Source organism: Mirounga angustirostris, unplaced genomic scaffold, assembly GCF_029215605.1.
Source record: "Mirounga angustirostris isolate CCGP_5_RB_7025 unplaced genomic scaffold, mMirAng1.0.hap1 SCAF_3, whole genome shotgun sequence".
In the NCBI taxonomy this organism is placed as follows: domain Eukaryota; kingdom Metazoa; phylum Chordata; class Mammalia; order Carnivora; family Phocidae; genus Mirounga; species Mirounga angustirostris.
The window spans coordinates 31,106,713-31,132,043 of record NW_026991711.1 but is presented as its reverse complement, the minus strand read 5'-3'; the positions used below and the strand labels follow the sequence as shown (position 1 = coordinate 31,132,043).

The 25,331-nt window shown below is 38.9% G+C and overlaps 1 protein-coding gene across 10 annotated transcripts in view; it reads left to right on the top strand.

Annotated features, from left to right (window-relative positions):
- LMO7 (LIM domain 7) overlaps positions 1-25,331 on the top strand; it is a 128,263-nt gene that overhangs the window by 65,144 nt on the left and 37,788 nt on the right. For 6 of the 10 annotated variants that reach the window (XM_064585991.1, XM_064585990.1, XM_064585989.1 and 3 more), the window contains exons 4-11: positions 5,131-5,161; positions 5,956-6,069; positions 9,827-10,025; positions 13,591-13,843; positions 14,782-15,060; positions 15,326-15,529; positions 16,617-17,336; positions 18,311-18,340. In XM_064585991.1, the coding sequence (XP_064442061.1) occupies positions 13,629-13,843; positions 14,782-15,060; positions 15,326-15,529; positions 16,617-17,336; positions 18,311-18,340 (1,448 nt within the window). In that variant the 5' untranslated portion in view covers positions 5,131-5,161; positions 5,956-6,069; positions 9,827-10,025; positions 13,591-13,628. Of the gene's footprint in view, positions 1-5,130; positions 5,162-5,955; positions 6,070-9,826; positions 10,026-13,590; positions 13,844-13,883; positions 14,471-14,781; positions 15,061-15,325; positions 15,530-16,616; positions 17,337-18,310; positions 18,341-25,331 lie in introns of those variants that run through there. The other 4 variants (XM_064585993.1, XM_064585992.1, XM_064585995.1 and 1 more) reach the window with 3 other exon arrangements.

Genomic DNA, 25,331 nt, shown 5'->3' with positions numbered 1-25,331 from the left:
TTATCTTTACCAATTGGTGAAGGCTTGGAGAGGATGGGGGCCGGGATTTGGGGAGGAAAGATGATTTTGGAGCATGGAATGTTCAGTTCTTTGGGGACTATGATATTGTGGCAGAGCATGAGGAGATTGGACCTTTCACTGTTGCAAATGAGGGAGTTGGTACCTTGAAAAAAAGGTGTATCGAGATATGGGAGAGGAACATAGAGAATAGGTGTTTAATAGGATAGGTGTTTAAAACTATGAAATTTTACCTGATTTGGTGAAAAATCCTCTCCGTCTCTTGGTCCTATGTCTGCTGGACTGGCTCTGTGAGGGGCTTTAAGTAACTTCTACATAAACGCATTGAGTTCAGGCCTGTGGCTGACTCCAGAGATATGGCATGCTCCAGTGCTCTGCAGTCTACCAGAAGAGATGATGGGAAAGCCTGTGGTGGGCGGGCCCATGCATGTGGGCCGGGGTTAACTTTTCGGATAAACAGAAGGTATTTGGAAATACTTTTGATGAAGTCCTAGAACACAGCTGGCTGCCCCAAGCTATAATAAAATTACAATCTCATCCTTTGTTCCCAAACTATGCTATCAGATATTGGGGAGATAGATTTTGGCCATGTAGGCACTTTTTTTCCCCCCCTGTGATTTTGAGCATTTGGACAATTTGAGGGTTGGCCAAGGCAGTTTCTGTTAGAAAGAGGACGGATGAGGAGGGCTGGCTTGATGCCAATATAGCTGTTTGGCCAGTGATAATAATACCACAGCAGTTTGCCTTGCTCTTTGACCTTATTCTAGAAATATTTTCTTGTTCAAAGCTTTCCATGGCAAGAGGGCAAAGAAAACAACATGAGAGTGTCTTGGATTGTGCTTCACAGAAATGTCTCTTCCAGGGAAAGACGTTATGTGTGGTGAAACTGGACCGTCCTCTGGCCATTTCTCTTCCCCCACACTGTTTGGTTGAGATGGATAATTGGAGGATAGTTTTGAAGTATCTCCTTGACAGATCTGCTTCAGTTAAGCGCTTCTTAAATTTCTCATGTAAGCCCAGCAAGACTGGTACGTTGTTCCTAGGTGAGACTACAAGACTTCAATACATGACCGGGTTCTCAGGGCTGGTCAAAGTGGAGCCAGAACTTGCCCCCAGAGGTGGGACCCCAGAGCCTGCCCCCTTAGCGAAGCTGGCTCTTCATGGAAGAACCGGGCATGGGGATCTCTGGAAGAGAGCTAGAACATCCATGTGGATTTTACTTCCCTTTGCTTAAAGGTGGTCCTCTTGATTGATGATACACACTAGTATTTTAAAATAGCTTCAGATAAAGAAAGGAGGAATCAGACCTAGAGCTTCCTGGTTAGAAATATACCAGAAGCTATTAGGATAAGGTAGTTACAGATGGATGTGTTCGCTGATGGGCTCACTTGAGAGTTTGTGCCTCTTTTCTTCCTGACCTCTGGCAGAAGGTTCCGAGGTCTGTGATGGGAATATGTTTTCTGGCCCTTTGTCAGGTTGTGAAGAAATTACCAAAACTATTTCATTAACAGTGGAAGATTATATCTATGTTATACTTATGATTTTTTTGAATATTAAATGCAATGTTCAAAAATTAATGTATGAGAAGCCTGGCAACATATACAATGGAGTAATTTTTTGAAACTATTAATGTTTCATCTCTATTCCTTTTTATGGTGAATTTGGGTTTCAAGGAAGGTTTAGATTCTTTGGCTTTTGTCTTTCCAAGCTCTGCTGGGAAGCTTTTCATTGCAGAGACTAACACTTCATCTTTGTACTTAGCACTCTGAAGTTGGTCTTTTTGTTTTTGAACCTCTGCCTTTTTTTGACTTATTGATGTACAATTGTAAAGAATTCCCTTTTGTTGCAATTTTAAAGATAGTATTTTAAGAAAGAAGCCCCATTATGGGTATCAATACAATTTGAGTCAATTGGATATGTTTTAAGCAAGCTAGTGCAATTTAACTGTTGTTTGAGATTGTGAATATTTATTAGGAATCTCCTGAGCTTTTATCATTTTAGGCTTTCTCTTGCTAACTTACATTTCTGTAAGCTAAATAAATATATTCAGTCAATATTTAAGTGCATCTGTATACCACGCACTGTGCTAGGCATTGTTAATAAAATATTATGTGGTTGCCAGGTGGTAGACCTGTTTTAAGACACCGGGCATATGGCAATAAACAAAACCACAAAAATCCTTTTGGATTCTGGTGGAGGAGACTCATGATGAATACATGAAGTAGACGGTTAGAAGTACAAAAATAAAGCAGAGATGAGAGATAGGGAGTGTCAGACAGGCTGCTTGCAATTTTAAATATTTGGGTCCAGCATGGCTTCACAAGGAAGCATTTGTGTGCAGCGTGGTGAATAAGTGGGCCCTACCCTCACATCGCTTCTAGTCTAGCGATGACTGCTTCTTGATGAGTACTTACCATGAGGCTAGGGATTCTGCTAAGTGCCTGTGGACATTTTCTCCTAATCTACTAACCTGGGGAGCATTGTCCCCAGTTTCATCAGAAGGAAACGGAAGTTTTTGAGAGTCAAACTGCTCGGATGAACATAGTTAGCAGGATCCAGATCTGACCTGAAGCACATGCTCTTAAACATGGCCTTCTAGCTTGTTCACTCTTGAAATGTTTATGGAGGAGTTAGCCAACGTTGTAGATTGGGCTGCCTGATTTTTGGTTCTGTTGTGTTGGGCAGTAACTTGGTTGGCTCATGGAAAGTCGGTGTTAGCATGAGCTTCCCCTCAAGCCTGTTCTATTTAAAAGGCTTTGGGTTGGGCCCAGTGGCCACAGAAGGCAAAGAAGCCACACGGTTACTGACTTCATCCAGTGAGATGTATTTGTTATGTGTCAGAGAGTGGCCTCTATTGACTCTAGCAAATCATTTACTACTTGAATTCCTGGCACTGCATTTCAGTGATAGGATACTAATTTGGCTGGCCTGTGTATCACTGGGTTCAAGAACACATCATAAATGCTCATACTTAGAAGGGAACGTAAAGTGCGTGAAAGGTTACAGTGCCAGAGTTACTGCTTATTGTGTTTATTACAGAATAGACCGTACCTTGTATTTATAGCGATTGCTTTATCGTAATAAAAAGTAAATGGCAAAGGAGTGTGTTGGAATGTGGATGTGGAAAGGAGGTCAGGGGTTCAAGAGCACTCTTGTTCTTTTGCCCTCAGTGTGCTTACGATAACATTCCACTCAAATCATCGCACTTTCAGTGGAATGGCAATTTTCAGCAGTCTGTCCTTTGCATTGAGTATTAATGGTTCTTTTGTGCTTTGGCTAATTTAATTTCTGTGGTGTGTGTGTTGATCATTCTTCTAAAAAGAAGCTATTTTACAACCCTGTGTGTTATTTTTTATGGTCAGTTTTTAGTAATCACCCTCCATTAACTACTTCCAGAATTAAATGTTGATTTTTATAAGGTGATTTTCTTTTACTTAGGAGATAAGCTATGATTTGAGCACTTAGGCTGTACAGTTTATTCTTTTAATTTACTTTTTTGAAGTATAATATACGTATATAAAAGGAGATACATTATGTGTACAATTCAAAGACTTCAGAGACAGAACACACTTGGATAGCCAGCTTCCAGATCAAAATAAAGAGAAATATCAGTGTCCCCTCCTTTTTCTAATCCTTCCACCATCCTTCCCCACAAGGGTAACCATTCTTTTAGCATCATATCTTTGTTTTTGTACTTCCTATGAATGAAAATGACAATCTGTACTGCTTGTGTTTGACTGCTTTTTGTTCTTGTTGCTAGACTGAGTCATATGGTTACATGCAGTTGTGGATTGCTCATTCTTGTGGCCATATAATATTTCATTGTCGGTATTCCGTAATTTATCCATTCTGTTGTTAAAGACATATGTGCAGCCGCCAGATTATTCTATTATGAAAGGTGCTTCCATAATCCTTCTCATATATGACTTTTGGTGAATATACATAAGCATTTCTATTGGGTATATACCTGGGTTTGGAATTCCTGGGTTCTAGAATACACATATACTCAGCTTTTATAGTTATTACCAAATGGATTAAAAGTTAAAGTCGTTGCACCAATTTACATTTCCACAGTAGTGTGAGAACTTGTGGATTTATTTTTGTCCTCTTTTGGGGTAGGTAGGAGGTACATGTTGTTCTAAGGTCCATTTCCCTTCATGCTTGTTTTATAGAAAGGAATGGCCGTAGCTGTCCCACTGATTCTTTGAAAGTTAAGTTAAATGTTTGTGTGCTCATTCTCTCCCCTTTTTCCTTTCTGTATACAGGTCTTATATGTTAGATATGTATTTTATGTCTCTCCTATGTACACATGACATATATATACATTTTATCTGGAAAATATACGACTTACAGAATTTTAAGCTAGAAAGCCACCTTAGAGGTCACCTGGTTCTGGTTTCTCCAGTCTCTGAATTAGCAACGATCTTGCTTCAGTGTGTCTGATGACAGGAAGCACATGAGTTTAGGGTGACCCCTTGTTAAATAACTGATGGTGCTTCTTCAACACGGTGGTGACATCTGCCTCCTTTTAACTTCTCCCACAAATATCATGCCCTTTCACAGGTAAGGGGGGAAAACTCATGATTCTTGTGACAGAGTGAAATCTCTTCAGGCAGAGATTCATGGCCATTTTTAAAACTGTAGTTCTCAATATCTGCAGGACCTTGATCTCTGAGCGTTTTGCTCAGAGGAACTTGGGTGAAAAACCCGTGGATGATGGAAAAGAAAACTCCATGCAAAACTTCCCCCTGCTCTTTAAGGTTTTTGTTTTTTCTTGATTTTTGTGTCATGAAGCACACTGACCTGCCCCACTTTTGAGTGGGTTTAAACACTTTAAAATGAAAATACAAAAAATGCAAATAGTGAATTTAAAAAAATCAGACTAATAAAAAAATGAGAAAAAGAGACTTGCTTTTTATAGAAAATGGACCATTCTATTTCATGAAATCATTGAATATGGAAAAATTCTGATGGATAATATGCAGTCTGAGGTTTTTGAATGTCCAGGTGGTATTAATATTCATAGAACGTTAGAATAGAAATGAGATTTTTCTACTTAATAATTTAAGGCTCATAGATATTACTTAATAGGCATTTTTTTTTTCTTTACAGGCAAGAAGAGACTGATAGGAGAGTGAAAAATGTAAGCTATATTTAAGGGAACATTATTAATGGGTTTTTACTTACATGTTCTGTAATAAGGCAGTGGGATCTAAAAATACCTGATATACTGTGAATCCTTTTTCTAATGGAATTATTGTCAGTAGCCAACCATTCAGGGGCTCAAAGTATGTTTAAATAAGGTTAAACTATATTTTCTCTGATGTCAGGGTATAAGAGGGGAGGTGAAATCTGCGGGGGGGGGGGGGGGCTTCTTATACGTAAGGTGGGAAAGGCAAGTGAACATGCTTCAAGTCCTTTAGAAGAGTACATCAAACCACCAGATCAGACTTTAAAGAAAAACACTGTTTAAGAACGCTGGGTAATTGCTCAATGCAGACTTACATGCCTAACATTCTGCACGTTAGAAGAATTTCTAAAAGTGGGACAGCTTTATTTGAAAGAAAAATACAAGAGAACCCTATTAAGGAAGCTGAGAATTACTGATTTTAAGGGTTCAGTCTGTACGTTTGTTGGAAAAATTGATTGCTTTAAAAGTTTAATTTGCTTTCTTCATAAATGTTTTCCTTTACATGTACCAGCAGAGTATCCAAATCCCTGTTGGGATCTGAGCTTTTGGTGTGAGAATGTGCTCAGAGACAGAAATCTAAGAATAATTAACATTTTTAATGACCCATCTCCTTCACATAATGTAAAAGAAACTCCACTTTTCAACTTAGATAGATATGTTCTCTTCTGTCTAGAGTGCTCACCTGCATTCGGACTTGCAGTTAGTTACTAAATAGACTGATGTTGTTTTTGTGGATTTTTTTCAAGGTTTTGATAACACTGTACTGGTTGGGAAGAAAAGCACAAAGTAACCCATACTATAATGGACCCTATCTTAATTTGAAAGCCTTTGAGAATCTTTTAGGACAAGCTCTGACTAAGGTAAGGAAACCACATCTGGATGAGATGATTACTGTTCCTAACACTACCACTTTCTCCTCCTTTTCCCCACCTCCCTGTATTCCTTTCCTTCCACTTCTCCTCTTCCTTCTTCCCCTCTTCCAACAAATATGGCAGTTCCTATTACCTTTGCTTCACTCTAGATTGTGCTGGGTAGAAAGGGTTGTTATTTATTTGCTGGCTTTATATGCCCCCAACCAAGGAGTGAGTGAGTCTAGGTATTTATTTCTTAATTTTAAGTAATTCAATGACCTACTCATTTGCTTCCTTTCTAAGGCACTTGATATAACTTAACTCTTTCTATAGTAGAAACTCAACCTGTAGTAGAGAGTGCTTTGGACTATTACTGTTTGTGGAAGTTACTCAGTTTCTCTGTCTTAATATCCTGTCATGGGTCGTTATCTCTTTAATGCCCATACTCCAATTTCCCCATGATTCTGCCATATTGCTTCTTCTTCCTAGAGTGCAGTAAATGCTGTTACATGAAACGTGCTAAGGGGTTTAAATTAGAATCTTTTGTTTCAGACACATTTCTAGTCCTTTATATCTTGGAGTCTATGTTGCAGCTTTTGAATGCTTAATGATTGTTTGAGGAGAGTCCAGTGCCAGGGCTGACCATAGTTGTATCAGATTTTCATTTATAAGATCCAAATGGGAAAATTAACTTTTTTTAGGGGGATATTTACCCAGGGGAATTTGCAGTGCTCAGAAGAAAATAGGTAGCTAAAATAATATGCTATCATCTAATTAATTGTAGTTGCTCCATGGATTTTTATGATGATTAAATGACACTGAGAAGGTATTTAACATTAGTCTCTGGCATATTGTAAGGATGTAATAAATGTTAGTTACCATGATTGGAAGATAGAAATTTTAGGTTAGGATGAAAATGAGCACCTTGCCTCACATCTGCTCTGATCTTCAAATACTTTTGCCTGAGCCCAGCCACATACATCATAGAAAGATGAGATTATAGAGCTTAGAAGGTTAAGGTATTCCTTCTTGATTTTTATTGTTTTTGAATTGTAGAGAGTTGATGGTACTTCACTCAAATTTCTTGAAAGACTTAATTCAGGTTATAGAGTTATCCCGCACAAGCGTTGTTCTAGATGTTGGGAGAACACTCACAAAAGGCCCATCCTCCTAGAGCACCACTGTCTGATGGAGACCGATGAACAGATTGGTCACTGCAGTGGGAGAGGATAAGGCTGTGACAGATGAATGGGCAGGTGGCTTGGGACATGAGCAGAACCTCGCCTTACAGTTATGTCAGCTAAGAAAACTTCTAGTTAAAAATAAGATGGGACTTTGGCTCCTGTATTAGTGCTCTCTTACAGCTTTTGGTTCTTTTTATGGCAGTCTGACTCAAGTTGAATAATCCTAGTACAGTGTTTGTGCTGGGGAATGCTTTATTCAAAGCTGTTTCCTGTCCTCAGCGTCAAAAGCAGAGTAGGTAAAACATTTTGATAGATAAAACTACAGCTGTTTCCATTCCATTATTATGGAACGGGGATGGCTGTAAGAAGGGTGTAAATGTGTATGATCACTGTTTTGCATCTGTTCTATTAACAGTCACTGTGTTCAAGTGTTTCACACTGATATAGATAATACTTAATGGCCAATCCAAAGTGTCGACTAAAAAACACACTTGGTAAGCTGTTGTACCTGAGTCATCATATGAACTGGAGGTGACTCATTTTAGGTGACCAGTCAGAGGGCTCCTCATAAAAACCAGGTACCAGGGCCAGACTCGGGTTCTTTTATCACTGGAGTGGCCCAACATCAATAACTTGAACATTTTATGAGGTCAAAAATCATCTCACTCTGTGTCAAGGACTCTGAGCTTCAACAAGTACGTATCTAAGAAAACTGATGGATCTAAAGGTTTACTTAAAATTTCTAAAATCTTTCTCTATTTTGAGAAGTATTTTGGCAGTATCAGCACTAGGCCCAGCTTCCCCATCTCCTTGGAAACGAGGTACAAGGTGTAGATGCTTACGTTTTCACAGCAGGATGTCAACTCTAACATCGGGGTGTCTGGCATCTGATGTATATGAAATCTCACATAAATTCACTAGATCTTATGGGTGCTTCATATATTGGTCAGAGGGTTGAACCAAGAATCGACAGATCCAGTCTCAGCCAAAAGCATGCCCAGGACAGTTGTTAATTTGCTTTTTGCACATTCTTTTTTCAACTTTATCCATATGTTGAAAATGTTCATAATTGAAAATTGAAAGAATCATACAACAAATACCCAGATATGTGCCACCTGACTCAATTATTAAAATCTTCCCATACTGGCTTTACATGTCTATCCATTCATCTGTTTTTACTTAATCATTTCAAGGTAAATTACAGATCTCTCACCTCTAAAAGCTCAGCATGCATCTCTTAGGAGTAAAAATATTCTTCGATATAGCTACAATGTCTATTATACTGAAGGAAATTAATAAATGTTCCCTACCCCCAAATAACAAGTCTGTGTTCAAAATTTCCCACCTGTCTCCCAGCTTTCTTTAATGGCTTATTTCATCTGAATTCTGATTTAATCGAGATTCACATATTACATCTGGGTGTTAGGAGTTCCTACATTCTTCAAACTGTCTCTGTAGTTTGCTCATCTGCAGCTAGAATTTCTGATTTGTACACTAATGACAAAATCACCTTCACTGTAGGAAAAAGTCACTAGGTATTCTTTGATTACTATATATTGGGACTATGCTAAGGACTTTATAATTTTATTGATACTCATTGTAAAAAGTCCAGTTTTATTTTGCTATTAACATTTTCATAGAGAAATGTTATTCAAAATAATGCTTATATATATATACATATATATGTATATCTATCTATCTATCTATCTATCTATATTTTTTAAGATTTTACTTTTAAATAATCTCTGCACCCAACATGGGGCTCGAACTCACAACCCTAAAATCAAGAGTCACATACTCTGCTGACTGAGGCAGCCAGGCACCCCCAAAATTATGCTATTAAATTAAGTTCTATATAATTTACAAACCTATGGCTAATCACGTTTGTCATCTGTTTATGTATCTCTTACATGAGCCAAACAAATACTTATTTAGATTCAGGGAAATTAAATTTTGAATGCCCACGAGCAAGTCTGCTTTTCTTGGCAGATCTAGGTTTTTCATAATCAATGAAAATGAGTGAATTCTGTGGTGTATACCTGCTGCCCTTGCCCTTCTTTCTGTTTTTAAAAGTTTTTTGTTAAGAATCCATAACACTTACAGTGACTTTATTATAAACCCTCCAAATATTTCCTGGAGGTAGGCTGACTATAATCTTATTAACTTATCTCCTTTTGGATATCGAAATTAAGGTTGGCTTTTTGCTTTGACTCCTTTCATGTTTATTGCCAGATAACTGTAAGTAATCATTGATTTTAGCACTTGAATGTATTATTAGCTTTTCTTCTATTAAAATGTTCCCCCATTATTTTTAAATAAACTGTATACTCTTTTATTAAATAATATTGAATACCTCGTTTTTTAAAAAATACCTCCTTATTGTTACATAGGTGCAAAGTATTGTGGGAAAACATTTACAGATTTATACTCTGATTTTTGCCAGATTCTCTTTTTACGTTACACAGAGAAATCTCATTGCCTCGCCTATCACATATAGCACAACTTGAGCTCTGTGTTAAACAAGTAATGACTGATTATATTTTTGGAAGTTTATGGTAACTTCTTAAAAACTTTTCCTTTAGGCTCTTGAAGACTCCAGCTGTCTGAAAAGGAGTGGCAGGGACAGTGGTTACGGTGATCTCTGGTGTACTGAACGTGGAGAATTTCCTACTTCTTCGGGCAACCACAAGCGAGAAGATTCCTTCGAAAGCTTGGACTCTTTGGGGTCTAGGTCATTGACAAGCTGCTGCTGCGATAATATTTTGAGAGGCGGACGTGAGGGTGAGTTGCATTTTTGACTGTCAGTTTATTTTTTATTTATTTGTATGTTAAGAGAAAGTTGGGAATGGTGGGAGAAAAATGGAGCAAAAACTATTGGGGCAAAAATTTTACAAAGATGTGGATTTTTCATAGAGACTAGAATATTGGGGGTTTCTTTTCCCTTTCTCTTTTTCTTTTCCTTTTTCTTTCTCATTCCTTCCTCACTGTATCACCACTAGAATGGTAATAGTTTCACTTTTTTTTTTATCCTTCCATGTTTAGAGGAGAGCAGGGAGACCATTAACTGTGACCTGTTCAATCAGTGATAATCTATCCTAATTCTCTTCTCTCCAGATTCAAATTTAATAATCTGTGCTCTGAGGCCTATTCACTGATATATCTACACATAAAAAAGAAAGATTCTATAAAAGTCTGTTCTAGTTCCTGAATAATCTTCTTCCCAAAAGATAAAAAATTTCTCTTAAGGAAAAGCAAGAAAAATATTTCTATAATTCTCTCCCCAAAAATGATTGATACCTATCATGATAGAATATTAGGCTAAACTTTGATAATTCAAATAGCCATACCAGCATGGTGTTAGAAAACCTCTTTTGCTTCTATTAGTCCAGAGCAAATCCAGGACAGAGTGAGGAAAGAACAGGTAAATGAAAGTTACCCTGTTATGAGAGGACCCTTCTTTCAAAATCCTAATATTATGGTCAAATCGGTTATTTAAATGCATGTCTTCTTCCAATGGCTATTGGGTGATGTCAGAAATTTCTGACTATATACTTCTAACAATTCCAATTTGGATAGACTGAAACCACCAGTAAATTTCTGTGCTTCTACCATCAACATGAAAACATTGAGAGTTCTGGTCATGAATTTGTGCTAGATTGTTAGGGATTTTACTTTGCTGGTTATATGGATAATTACTTTTAAATTTTTACTAGTTTTTCTTAAGGTTCTTATTATAAAACGTTTAAAACCTCAGCAAAATTGAAAGAAATTTACAGTGAAGACCCATGTTTCCACCACCTAGTTCTACCATGACGTTGTACTGTGCTTGCTTTTTGACATATTTACCCCTTTCTCTATACATTAATTTTACATCTTGTTTTTCCGAGCTATCTCAGAGTACGTTACACTTGTCCTAAATACTCAGCATACGGTGATCAACAGTCTGGATTGTTGTCCTGATGCAAATTTACATAAAAGCAATGTACAATGGATTTGGTTTTGAGAAAGAAAGTTAATCAACAAATTAAGTATAACCAACCCCCAAATTCTTAGGTTTTTGAGTAGTAGTGACATTTGAAATAAAAAAGAAAAGTGAATAGCTATCTAAGAGTTAACCTTTTATATTTACTGCTGCATTTGTTGGTTGTCTGCTCTCGAGTGTGACATTTTCATAGCCCAGATGACCAGTACAGATTCAAGGAAATAAATCTGAGTTTATAATTCATCTGAGTGATTAAAGCTGTAAAAGCAGAGGCTGAAATTCCCAATGCACTATATTGGTTTGTCCTGACTGGATAACCTAAAACATGCAATGTTTAAATTTATATCCAGCCAACAGAGAATAACAGGGACAAAGACTGAAGGCTTGTGGAAATAGGCAGACTTCCGGCGCTTCCCGTATGGTGGCCCGTGGTGTGAAATGAAAGTCCTCTCCTTAGATACTTGCTGGAGTGGATGCCTGGTACATGTGACAGAAAGCAGAAGGCCACTGTCACATATCTGCTTCCCGATAGTGGGGAAGGAGCTGCAGAGCTTGTTTGAAGAGGGCGGAAGTGAAGACTTAGTCCTTACGACTGAGGAAGAGAAGAAAAGCCCACGGGCTGTCCAGATGATCAAACTTTTGTAATCAGTGTGATGAAATTCTGCTACCTACTGGGTTGTAATTCCAAACTGATCACCACCGTTAGGATAATATTTTTAGGTTAACAGCATTGCAAAGTCAAGTTCCTTGGTTTTATATAAAACCCCTGACCCTATCAAGAGTATCTGCCTACTCTGTAGAGAACTCCACTGGACTCAAAAATAAAAATAATTTAAGTTTAAAAAATTCCAAAGTAGAACAATCTCCCTGTGTGTTTAAAATTTCACAGGTACACATTTTGGCAAGAATCTTTAAGACCTTTCTTATTTGCAAAAAAAAAAAGTCATATTTAAGAGGTGGTAAAAATGAAGCACCAGATTATTGACTATTAACCCTCCTGGTCATAGCGGCCACTTCCTCCCTTTCTGCCTTTTCTCCCTTATCCTGTTCCAGTCTCCTGGTCTCACAGGGGTGTGTTCAAATGCTTCCTGTAGGCTGTTCTCAGTGTTACTGACTGTGGACTTCTGGCGAGCAGGAGGGAGGAGACCAGACCGCCTCCAGTGCAGGTTAACCCTGCAGGTGTTCTGGGTGCCGAAGGCTGCTGCTCAGGTCCTCAGGTACAGAGCACGGCCATGCTCCCAGAGAGTGCAGGTGGGAAGCTAGCAACACTTGCAAACTTTCTTTACAGATACACAGAGGTAGGAAGAAAAGAAGGTCAGAGAAGGGAGACAGCTCAGCTTGGATCTGTAGTAGTATTTTGTAGTCTCTTTTCTTCCTGTGTCTTTAAAAAGAGCAGACTTATTATTTTATGAAAACAGATCAGTATTTGTTTTTTTTTTTTAAATGTTTTATTTATTTATTCATGAGAGTCAGAGAGAGAGAGAGAGGCAGAGGCAGAGGGAGAAGCAGGCTCCCCACCTAGCAGGGAGCCCGATGCGGGACTCGATCCAGGATCCTGGGATCATGACCTGAGCTGAAGGCAGACACTTAACCATCTGAGCCACCCAGGTGCCCCAACAGATCAGTATTTGTATCTATCTGACCTTGAGGTGTATCAAAGTGCATTCTTTTGAATTTGTATTTGAATGATTTGGGATCAAACACAAGGTTCCCAGTATTTCCACGGCCACCCTCAGAAAAAGCCTTGAGTTGTGTGTGTTCATTTAGGAATGAGAATTGATATTCTTTTGGACCAAATGATTTCTGAAGTCCCAACCTCCTCTCTGATGTGTGACTCTTGCTTGTAGGGCTCTCCCAAGGATCTGGCCAACCCGTTTGTGATATTGTACTTTCTGCTACTCTTTCCATGTTCTCCCTTATCTCTTGCCTCACAGAAATTTGAGACAACGGCGTGCTTTATTTTAAATTACAGACTTTCCCTTGAGTGACTCTTTGATTGCTCACTCTTTTTGGTGTCTTTGACTCGATCGCTGCATTTTACTCATATGTGTTCCATCAGTGCATTTTATGTAAAGTCACAGGGGCAAGAAAGATTGGGAAGAAAAGGAATTCAGTGGTTAATGTGGACTTTATTTGCTTAGAATGTACAACAGTAAAAGAATGTAGCGCATGCGCCTCCAGTATGCAAAGCAAGTTCCTCCTAATGGATCTTATCACAACTTCATGACAAATTTCTAAAAATATTCCCCAGAGTTAGCAGAAGAGCCCTGGGTTTCCAAGGGAAAGACAAAGCAGGCATGCTGTGTGGGTTCAGTTAGACAAATGATCTGGAGAGTAAAGCAAATTCTCTTGCTTTTTTTATAGGTTGTGAAAGTGACACAGATTCTGAATTTACATCCAAAATGCAGGATTATAATAAAGATGATATGTCCTATCGAAGGATTTCGGCCATTGAACCAAAATCTGCTTTACCGTTCAATCGTTTTTTGCCCAATAAAAGTAGACAGCCATCCTATGTGCCGGCGCCATTGCGGAAGAAAAAGCCTGACAAAAATGAGGATAACAGAAGAAGTTGGGCCAGCCCGGTCTATCCAGAAGCAGATGGAACATTTCCAAGGTACTGGGATGCGAGCTGATGATGAGTTTTAAAATTCAGTATGCTTTGTGAATTTGCTGGGATTTTAAATATGGGAAAAGGAATGGTTCTTAAAATGTATTTCATAGATAATAAATTTCACTAATGAAAATATGTATTTTTTTTTTACCTATATCTTTAGTCATGCATATCCTGACGATATTTCTTCCATTTTAGAGGTCAGCCTAGGATATGCCGGTTCTTTTTTTAGATGCATGCCTTTTGCCTATTGACATCTTTCAGCTTATTGGATGACTTCTGTTGTTCATTGTGGAGCTGTTATTTTCTTCCATTTTTTTTTCCCCCTGTCTTGAGTGATCTCAGTGGACACACAGAGAATCCTATAATTTCACATCAAATTAGCAGAGCAGAGTGGGATTTGTCAAATTCAGCTTGCTGTCAGAAGGAGGTGTATGGTTCTGAAAGTGGTTCGGACTCCGAGGATGAACGAAGGTTGCCTGATATAGTTTTGGATGACTTAGCCAACCGTAGATTCCAAGTGAAAAAGAGGCCCGAGTGTTTCATCTCGAAAACCACCTCTCGTAGCTCTTGCTCACAAAGGTTTCCTCCTGCTGACCCATTAGCCACTGGGCTGTATGAATTGACGAGGTCAGAAAAATTCTCCTAGATCAGAATGTCTGTGATGTTGATTTTAATACTTAACACCCCAGATTGTTTGCAGTTTGTCTCTTTTTAACACATCCTATAATTACCTTTGGCCCTTGTGTATCAAGCTATTCTCTAATTAAAATGAGATGCTGTTATAATGCCTTAACTTTGTTCTAGGAACTATAATGATGAGAGTGGCAACTAATTTGTCTCATCCAGTGGTATAAACTCTGTGAGCCAGAGAGCATGCCTTTTTGTTCTGTGTCACAAATTGTCATTCAGTATCTTAACCGGTTGGATGTTTTGAACAGTAACGAGAGGAGGACTTGGGGCACAAATGTGGAGAACTGGCCAAGAGTACAAGAAACTTCAAACTCCTCTTGTTACTTGGAAGAGGAAGAAGAAAAGACAAGTATGCCCAACACTGTAAAGGATGATCTATACGTGCGAAAGCTAAGTCCAATCATGCCAAACCCAGGGAATGCTTTTGATCAGTTTCTTCCCAAATGTTGGATCCCAGAAGACGTGAACTGGAAAAGAATAAAAAGGGAAACTTACAAACCATGGTATAAAGAATTTCAGGGATTCAGGTTTGTCTCTGTGCATGTTTCTGTTGTCCCAGTGTTCATTCGGCACTCTGGCTAGGTGCATTCCATGTGTGCTTCTTATGAGAGAGAAAGAGAAATTTTCTCTTCAATACCTATAGAACCTCTATAACTGCAAAAAATAATGCTGCTTAAATTTAAACCTTAGGATCTGGATCTTAGGAAGCATTCTGCATGACAGAATTTTCACTGGTTGTAGTTTTCTCCAACTTTCTCCTTCCCTCCCTCCTTTCTCTGCATTGCTCTACAGTAGGAGGACTTCAGATTCAGAGGATGAGGATTTGAGCTCTGACAGAAGCTCCTCCATTTTTAGTAGAATCCAAAAAGCAAAGCATAGGCTAGACAGCAACTGCCAAAGACGTTCACTCCTGCTGGAATTGGCTCCCAAAGGGGCCAGGAACTCCCGGGACACGCAAGCAGCCAGGAGAAGCCGCGGTGCCGCGGATGAGCCCAGGTGTACCTGTGTGCATGAGCCTGCCTGCTTTGAGTCTGGCCGGGGACACTCGGGCCAGCGGCTGCTGCTCTGTTAATCTCTGACCATGATGCGCTGGATCTTGAAACCTCGTTCATAATATTTAGCGCAAAAGCTTCTACTGTATAATGTATTGCTTTCTGTGGGAGCAGATAAGCTTGGAAGTTTATAAAATTAAAAATTTTCAGTGCAGTGATGTACAAGATAGTACACAGTTACATGGGGGCAGAGTCAGGTCTTTGGGAAAACTATTTCTAAAAAGCTTTTGCAAAAGTTGACCTTAATTTAGGGTTGTGTTCTGTGTGGAGATGTGGAGAAAGGAAATAACTTTTATTTATTTATTTTTTAAGATTTTATTTGTTTATTTGACAGAAAGAGACACAGTGAGAGAGGGAACACAAGCAGGGGGAGTGGGAGAGGGAGAAGCAGGCTCCCCGCCGAGCAGGGAGCCCGATGCGGGGCTCGATCCCAGGACCCTGGGAGACCTGAGCCGAAGGCAGGCGCTTAACGACTGAGCCACTCAGATGCCCAGGAAATAACTTTTAGATAAACACCAGGGCATGCAAGTCCGGTGGGAAAAGGCAAAGAAAAGATTCATCAGGGTCTTTTTGAAAGCTTCACAGCATTTTATTTTATTTTTTTAAATTCTGCTGACTACCTGATTGCATAAAGTGCTTGATGACCAACTCTCCAATCTCTGCAAGATCATTGCTGCTTCTCTGGGATGGGGACTACATCACCATGGCTAACAGAATAAGGAAAGGGTGAAAGCAAGTGTGTGTACGACAGGGAGGGAGGTGTGCTCTGTCTACGTTCTAGCCTCATCAGTTGGCCTGGATGGTGCCCACCTTTCTTGAGAAGTACATTCTGCCTTTGCTTCTTTAAATGGTATCCAAGAAGGTCACGGGTGATGACATTAAAGGCTAGGCTTTCTTCCAAGCAAGAATCTCTCCCATGGTTCCCTAAAATAATTCACCCATGGTAACGGGCTAGTTGATCTGCTGCCCAATTACCTTTTCTACCTAAACTTAATAAGATTCTCCCTTCCTTTTTCTTTTCTGTGCTTCAGTCAGTTTTTATTACTTCAGGCACTCCAAACATACTCTGATGACATCTTGTCTTCTGAAACAAATATCAGAATTGATCCCACTGCCGGCCCAAGGCTCATAACACGCAGAAAGAATGTCTCTTCTGCACCAGGGTGTAAAAGAGATGACCTTGAGATGTCAACCCTAGATCCTGACTTAGAAAATGATGATTTCTTTGTCAGAAAGACTGGGGCTTTCCATGCAAATCCATATGTTCTCCGGGCTTTCGAAGACTTTAGAAGGTTTTCTGAGCAAGATGATCCTGTAGAGCGAGATATAATTCTGCAGTGTAGAGAAGGTGAACTTGTACTTCCAGATCTAGAAAAAGATGATATGATTGTTCGCCGAATTCCAGCGCCGAAGAAAGAGGTGCCTCTCTCAGGGGCCCCGGATAGATACCAACCAGTCCCTTTCCCTGAACCCTGGACTCTTCCTCCAGAAATTCAAGCAAAATTTCTCTGTGTACTTGAAAGGACACGCCCACCCAAAGAAAAAAGAAAAAGCTGTAGAGTATTAGTGCCTTCCTACAGGCAGAAGAAAGATGACATGTTGACTCGCAAGATCCAGTCTTGGCAGCTGGGGACGACTGTGCCTCCTGTCAGTTTCACCCCTGGTCCCTGCAGTGAGGCGGACCTCCGGAAGTGGGAGGCCATCCGGGAGGCCAGCAGACTTAGGCACAAGAAACGGCTGATGGTCGAGAGGTCAGAGTGTGTTTCTGCAAGGATTTTGCTTGTCATGGATGGTCTTATATAACTTTTCTTGTGTGAGAAAGTGGCATTGTATCGCCCAGCTCTGCATGTCATGAGCCATTTTGAAGCATCCTGTAAAAATGTATATTGTTGTGAGAAGCCTGTTGTGATTTCTTGGAAAAAAGTGCAATTCCATATTTGCACGTCTCTAAACTATTTGAGGCCTGTTTAAAAAGGTGTAGACACAAACCTTGCCTTTGGCCTCAAGGAAGACTATGGTACTATCTGCAACATGACGTTTCATGAAAATGTTTTCCAGTTACGTTTATAGACTATATATTCTCATGTCCAGGCTTTTCTGAACCAGTCTGGTTGTAGTTTGGTTTTCTGCGTTTCCCATATTTTGGAGTATAGGATTTATGTGTAAACATTTCCCTTAAAATATGGCATTGCAAATTTCATTTAACTTAATTATGATTTTTGTTTTTGACCTAGGTTTCCTAGACTATCAATATGTGACTTTTTAAATTTGTAGTTTAAAATTCAGTGCAAACTTTATTAAAATGCATGAATGTTATTTGCTGTCAGCTAAATTTTACTTGTATGAAATTATGGCCATTTTGATAATAATGTGTCTGCATTTATGTGTTATGCAACTTGCCATTTTGATGTTCAGCTTGTTAAACTTTGGGATGGACAAATACAAGGCTGATTGAAATCAGTAGATCCAAATCTAACTTTTATTCCCGGCAACAGGAAGCTTTTCGTTATGGATTTGTTGGTTCAAGGTAAATTAGGAAACTCTTTATCTCACTTAATTTGATTCCTTGAGATATGAGATCAATTAGAAATTGAGACATTATCAAGAATGTGATAAAACCTTTTGAGATTTGTCCATCTCTAGTTAGAATCTTAAAGATATTGAACATTTAGAAAGTAACACAACTGAAAAGTGACTTTTAATTTTTGGTTTTCTGATTTCTTAGACTCTTTCAAAAGATTTATGGTGAGAATGGGTAAGTTTTTTAGTTCACAGTGGAGAAAAATCTCTGCATATTGTTTGTCCTTCGTGTAATATGTCACTGCACTTCTATCCTGGCATGTCACTAAATGGGGATGCTGTGTGCTGTGCATGTAATTTTTAAAAATGGGAAATTTTTTCTTAATTTTGCAACCTAATGGTAATATTTCTGTTTCCGAGTGTGCAGTGCATGAAGTGCTATATGACTGCAGTAGATTTTGTTTTTACTAGAAGTTTAAAATTCAGGTCTTTTTTTCCCCCCTTTTCTTTTTTCTTTTTTTTAACTTAAGGAGTTGATTAAAAGTAACACAATTACTTGCCTAAGATTAGGTATATTTAATTTAGCATTTGATTGCTACATAGACTAACATTTTCACTTCTGGATGTTGAAGCCCAAATAAAGTTATTTTAGAAAATTTTAGAAAATCTATGATGGAAAAGGAATACTAACATTCACTTCGAAGTTGGAATTCATACAGTTGGTATTATCTATTTACTCCTAGTTTATGGGGAGCTTGCTTTATTTATTTATTTATTTATTTATTTATTTATTTATTTATTTATTTTAAAGATTTTATTTATTTATTTGACAGAGAGAGAGAAAGAGACAGCGAGAGCAGGAACACAAGCAGGGGGAGTGGGAGAAGGAGAAGCAGGCTTCCCGCTGAGCAGGGAGCCCGATGCGGGGCTCAATCCCAGGACCCTGAGATCATGACCTGAACCAAAGGCAGACGCTCCACCGACTGAGCCACCCAGGCGTCCCTATGGGGAGCTTTTATTAGTTGGGATGAGGGATGACATTAGTCTTCCCTTAGTAGAATTTGGAAACATTTTCATGATTCCTGATTAGGGTAAAAAGTTATAGTATGGCTATGTCACAAAGCCAAAATCAGCTTCCCCAAACTGCAAAAATTAAAATCTTTTAAAATTTTCTGGAAATGTTTCCCATTTCTAGAGTAATGGAGAGTTAAAAGCAAATGCTACCATACTTTTACTTTTTACTGCACACTGTAGAATCATTCATTCTTAGTGCAGAATAACCAGGTGGCTACATCTTAGTATTTACCATCAGACTTTCTATGACTTTGTGAATCTAACTTCTAATAGTTTTTGAACAAGAAGAAAATTTAAGTATGTCAAATATTTTAATCTGCCTAAGCCTTAGTAACTACGGATCTTCCCCCACTGGGATTTATGTCATCTCTAAGAATTTTTAGTTGTGATAGCATTGGATAATTTTTAAAGTGTAGAAACCTTGGAACTTACTAAAATTATTATTTGAAGCAATATAACCATTCTAGGTGTCAAAATGGTAACTGAGTCAAGGGCAACTAATTGCAAGTACTTCTCAGCCACTGATTTAAAAAATCAGACTACCAGCATGCTTTCAGTGTGCTGTGCAAAGACACATTATTCCCTATCCAGCTCCTCGAGGGCTTAAAGCTTTCCTCATTTGTGAGGGTGATTGAGGCACTTGTCAGCATGACGCTTAAGCATCTGCTCATCTCAGTTCATCACGGGAAAGCTAATTTAATGGATGAAAAATCTCTGCTGCTTTGAGCATTTTGAATGAAAACTTTCAGAATTTTCATCGCTAATAAGGCTTGATAATAGAAGCAGTCTGTTTTTCTTAAAGAGGATACAGGTACATGGAGTACAGGTACTGGATGAGAATGTGAACACATACAGCTATTTCAGTGACTCCCTGTGTTTCTCTGTAGGGATGCCCTGTATGACTGGGCTAAGAAGAGAGAAGAGAAACCCAAATGCCAAGTTCAGAAAGCGAGGGATTTTTCTGGCTCTAGCTAGCAGCAGCAAGTACCTTCTGTAGACTATTTCCAGACTGTTGCTTGCGTGGTATGCTGTTTGTTTTAAAGTTTGTCCCCCTTGCAGTGTAGTGCCTAGGTAACACAAATAAAGCAAGGTTATCTGTAAAATGAGACTGATGAATAATGCATGACTTGTCAGATAAAGGAAAGTAAAGCAAATATGTCTTCAGAAAACTAAAGTGTGTTTCATACCACTTGTCATCAAAACCTTTTATATGGGATTTTTTTTCTGTGTTCTGTCAGTTACCAATGGTTTTCTTAAACTGCTTTGCTGCAATGAAAACAAAAAATTGGATTGAGTATAGGCATTTCATCTAGAACTTATTTCCTGTTTCTAGACATGTTCATATGACAGGAAACAAGTGATGTTTCTTAATGATATTTCTTGGACATAATGTCCATTTTTAAACTTAGAATACTTACCTGGAAAATCTTTATTGCTAACATCCTGTGATTGAAAAATGACTGCCTATAACATGAATGCTTTCCTTTTGGTTAAGGACCAGGTGAAAGAGAAATGCACATTACCTCTTTTAAAGACTTAGCTTGTTCATTTTGGGCTTGCTTTTTGTTGGCATTTAACATCTGTCACTCTGTTTATTTTTAATATGCTTTCTATGTGGCATTTTGTCACGCGTGCTTTTGTGTTGCATGGATTTGTCTGTATGGTTCTATGACATTTGAAAATATGGTTATGATGCTTCTCGGCAGAAGCTGTGAATGGCAAAGTTGTTGTAAGGGTATGTAGATATAATTTGTAATAGGACTAAGCCATTTAGTCTACTGCCAGGATAAACAGGAAATGAAAACTGATTGAAGGTGAAATTTTAATCAAAGACAACTAAGAGATGTACATTTCGTGTATGGGTTATGGCCAAAAGATTCTGTAGAACTGTAAGGACACCTAAGACAACAAAGAGGAAGGGCAAATAAAGTGGATGTGAGTGTCTGGGGATTTTGTCCCTAGGGAACATTCAGCAATGTCCGTAGGCATTTCTGATTATTACACTGGATGGGTTGGGGATGGGGGTTTTCTACTAGCCATCTGGTGCTTTTATATCCTGGGATGCTGCTAAATTGTCCTGCGAGACACAAGACAGCCTCCTACAATAAATAAATAATTTTATAGCCCCAAAATATCAATAGTGCTGCTATAGGGAAAACCCAATTTAGACTGTAAACCTATAAATGAAAAGTTTCTTATTTTACATTATCATCCTAGTTTGTAGTCACTCTAAAGCCTATTATCCAGGTTTTAGTACTGATTGTGCTTCAGAGAATTCCTACAGCACCTAACAGAAATATACTCAAAAGTGCATAAATGAGTATATCCCTATCTTCCTTTGAAAGTTCGGGACTCCGGGAACCCCAGAATTAGTATCATGGAATTTCTACCTGCTGTTTAAGGCAATCAGTGATTCTGTATTTAGGGCATTTTCTACATGTTGGTCCTTTCTGATCCCTTACTTCTTAGATATTACTTCTTAGACTCTCTCTAGTCTGTGAGGTAGACAGGTAGGTATTTAGATGCATTATAGATACATGAAGAAAGAGACACAGATAGTGCAGCATTCCCAAGGACATACAGCTAGTGAGTGGTAGAACCGGACGAGCGCATCTTTTAATGAGCTAATCCAGGTAGACCAGTTGGCAGTGTGGCTGGCACATAGTAAGCCCTCAGGAGTTTAATGTTATGCCGGTAATTCTGATAAGGAAGGAAAGAATTCTTCATAATCTGGCTGAAAGACTTCTGTACTCAGAAAGTTCTAGATTTTATCAGTGTGGCCTAGGGTGACCTCGCTAATCTGAAGCTGTTTTGGGAGTTCCTTTTCAAGAAATTCCATGCAGTCATGTTTTCCTTCATAAGAATAGTTGGTGTAAAGCACCAATAGTTATTAAAATACAATCGGTATAACCTTCCGCCTTTTCTTATGACAACACTTTCCTTGCTTAGAAGATGAGGACCTGAGGCACAGAGAAGCTAAGTGATGTTAGGTTGGGGTGCAAATCAGTGGCATGGCCACCCCAGTGCTCAGTTCAGCTTGCATGGAATGTGCTCAGGCTTTCTCTAGGTAACTGTGCACCCTCAGGAACATAGGGAACTCCCATTCCTGCCTGAAACAGGGATTAGTCTGTTCTGGACAGTGTTGGGCTCCCTTGGTTCACAGGTAGGAGGTTCACTCCTGCTGGGTGCCAGGCTCTGTGCTCTTTTTTAGGGAGTCTGTTAAAGTCTGAGCACAAAAAAAGTCTTATTCTTTGAAGTTATAGCTTAATTTATATCTTCAAATTCACATAAATCAGGTTCATATATAGTCATACCTAGTTAGGTATATATGTTTAACGATCCAGTGTATAATTTGATATATATTCCATGTGTAATTCCTTAATACTCTTTAATAAATCTTACAGAGCTTGCCTTATAAAACTTTGGGGAGGGATCCTGATTTATTATACACCCAGAAAAAGAGACATTTCAAATTTATTTTGCTTGATTAAGTATGATAAAACATACCTCATTCTTGCCACAGGTGTTAAATGCATGTATCCTGTATGCTTTGTTATGTGTTAATGTGTTTTTCTCCAAACAACATGTGGACTTGTGAGGGAGATAAACTAAGCATGCACACACACACACACACACACACAGGAGAAAGGTATAACTAAAGCAGTAGAGGGGTGGAGAGAAAGGCCAGACCACTTTTGGTGTGGAAGAGGTAGGAATTATTATCAAAGTGGTAGAATATTCTCTAGATCAACACATTTATTAGCACCTACCATGGGCTGGGCACTCTTCTAGGCATAGGTGATATAGGAGCAGACAGAAAAAAATCCCTGCTTTGTAATCTTGCAGGATGAGGCAGGTGAGGTGTACATAAACATTTCAAATGGCAATAGATGCTATGGGGAGAAATGCTATGGGGAGAAAGGTGAGGGATAATGTGGCCAAGGGAGAGGTGCATTTACTCTTTTGTGTAGGGTGGTCGGGGTGGGAAACACTGAGGTAATGTTCAAGCAGATGACTGGAAGTGAGAGATAAGCCATATGGTTGGTTGAAGAGGCAGTAGAAGAGCAGGAGGTTGGGCACAAGCAAGGGAACCAGTTGGCTGGAGCAGTGTGAGTGAAGGGGGCACCATGATGGGAGATGAATGGAGAGAGGTGAGCAGGATCCAGGGAATGTCCTAGGTCTTGGAAGAACCTGCTTTTAATTCATGTGAAATGGAAAGAAACTGATGGGTGCAGTGTACAGGGATGTTACTATCTGAGTGTAGTTTTGAGAAGATCCTTCTGGCTGTGGTATTGAGCATGCACTGTTGGGTAAGAAGGGGTAGAAGCAGGAAGACTGATTATTGTAATAATCCAGGTGGGAGATATGATGGCTTGGATCAGGGTGGTAATGGTGGAGGTGGTGAGAAGTGGTTGTGTCCTAGTTATAATTAGACAGTAGACTGGCAGGATTTACTGATGGGACCAGTTATGATGTATAAGAAAAAAAGAGGCATCTGGGATGACTCCCAAGATTTTTGGCCTGTAATCTGAAGGATGGAGTTGAATTTCACTGATGAGTACATTGTGGGTGAGTAATCATGTTTTGGTCTATGACAAGTCAAGTTTGAGTAGTCTGTTAGACTTTGAAGTGGAGAATGAATAGAAAGTTACACACACCCATCCAGTGTTTAGTGTATCAGGGATCCTGAGGAATGAGTGGCATTTAAAAAGGCATATATACTGACGAAGGGCTTTCTTACTGGAACAGTTGAAGACAGACTAACTGGATCTGGAGGCTGGGTGATAATTTAAGCTACTTTAAAAGTCTAGGTAAGAGTTGGCTGTGTTCTGATCTAGGGTGTTGGCAAAAGAAGTGGAAAGAAAAAGACACTGAATAAGAGGACTTGATAACTAATTGAAAGTAGGGAGAAGGGAGAGGCAAAGGTGAAAAATGGTTCTTAGGTTTCAAATGTGGATGATTGGAAGCAGGTTACACCATTAACAGCCACAAGCAGAAAAGCAGGTTTGGGGACAGATTGAGTTTGGCTACATCAACAATAACTATGTGTTTAGTGAGTTATAGTTTACAGAATCCTTCCTAGATATTATTTCAATTGGTCCTTTTACAATTGAGGTGCTTAGGGGATATCCATGCAGATATTTATTCAACAAGTAATTGGAATTGAGTCAAGGGAGGGCCTGACCCCGGGGCTGTGTGGATTGGGAGTCATTTGCATAGAGACTAATTGAATTCCTGAACTAGCTAAGGGCAAGCATGTTATAAAAGAAATGTGGTGATAGCAAACTCTCGGGGAGGTCGAAGATTAAAGGCCCAAAAAGGAGATGTAGAGTTACTTAAATAACTTACTTAAATAAAATTAGAGTCCATTAAAATGAAATAAAATCCAAAGTGCATTATGAAACTTCTATAGGAAAGCACATTTTGGGTACCCCACCTTCAAAAGCTCTTTTTCATTCCTACGCTCTCCAGTATTCATACTGGACTACCCCATTCTCACTACCCTGTTCTCCAGTGCAATTGACCATCCCTTCTATGTGCCTCATGTCTAACACCTCACTCTGCTCATTGGTTCTACTTTAGATTGAGCTCTCTGAGAGCTAATCCTCAGTACATAGTCATAACAGGGTCACACATTGGGAGACATGCAATCTGCCTTAATATAAAACAGAGGACTGTAAAGGTCATTCCATTATAACTGGCTGCTAGAAACTACCTATGGTGCTTTGAGAATAAGTCTAGTGCAGTGGTGGGGTGGATTTTAGAGAATCTTTGAGAAGAAGTAACAAGTTTATTTATGGTAATGAACTTGAGGAGAAAATATCAGGTAATCATTAAATTATTTAATAAGTGCCCAAAAAAGCCAGCCAAACCTTAAAAGATTATCTTTGGGGGAGATAGAAAAATATAGACGATTCTAGTAAATATTTCTTTCTAAAGTAATCCTTTTATGCATGGACCACTCCAAATATGAACATTGGATTATTTTTTCAGACTCATGCAGGGTTCCCTTAACCATTTTGTGAAAGAATTCACACTTGAGTTGAGTGCTAGGCTCTTGTTTCTGCGTTTTGGAAAAACACCATTTATCTCTGTAGTGTTATTTCTGTGATAATATCACTGAAACGTCTAGGTAGTACAGCAGAAATTTA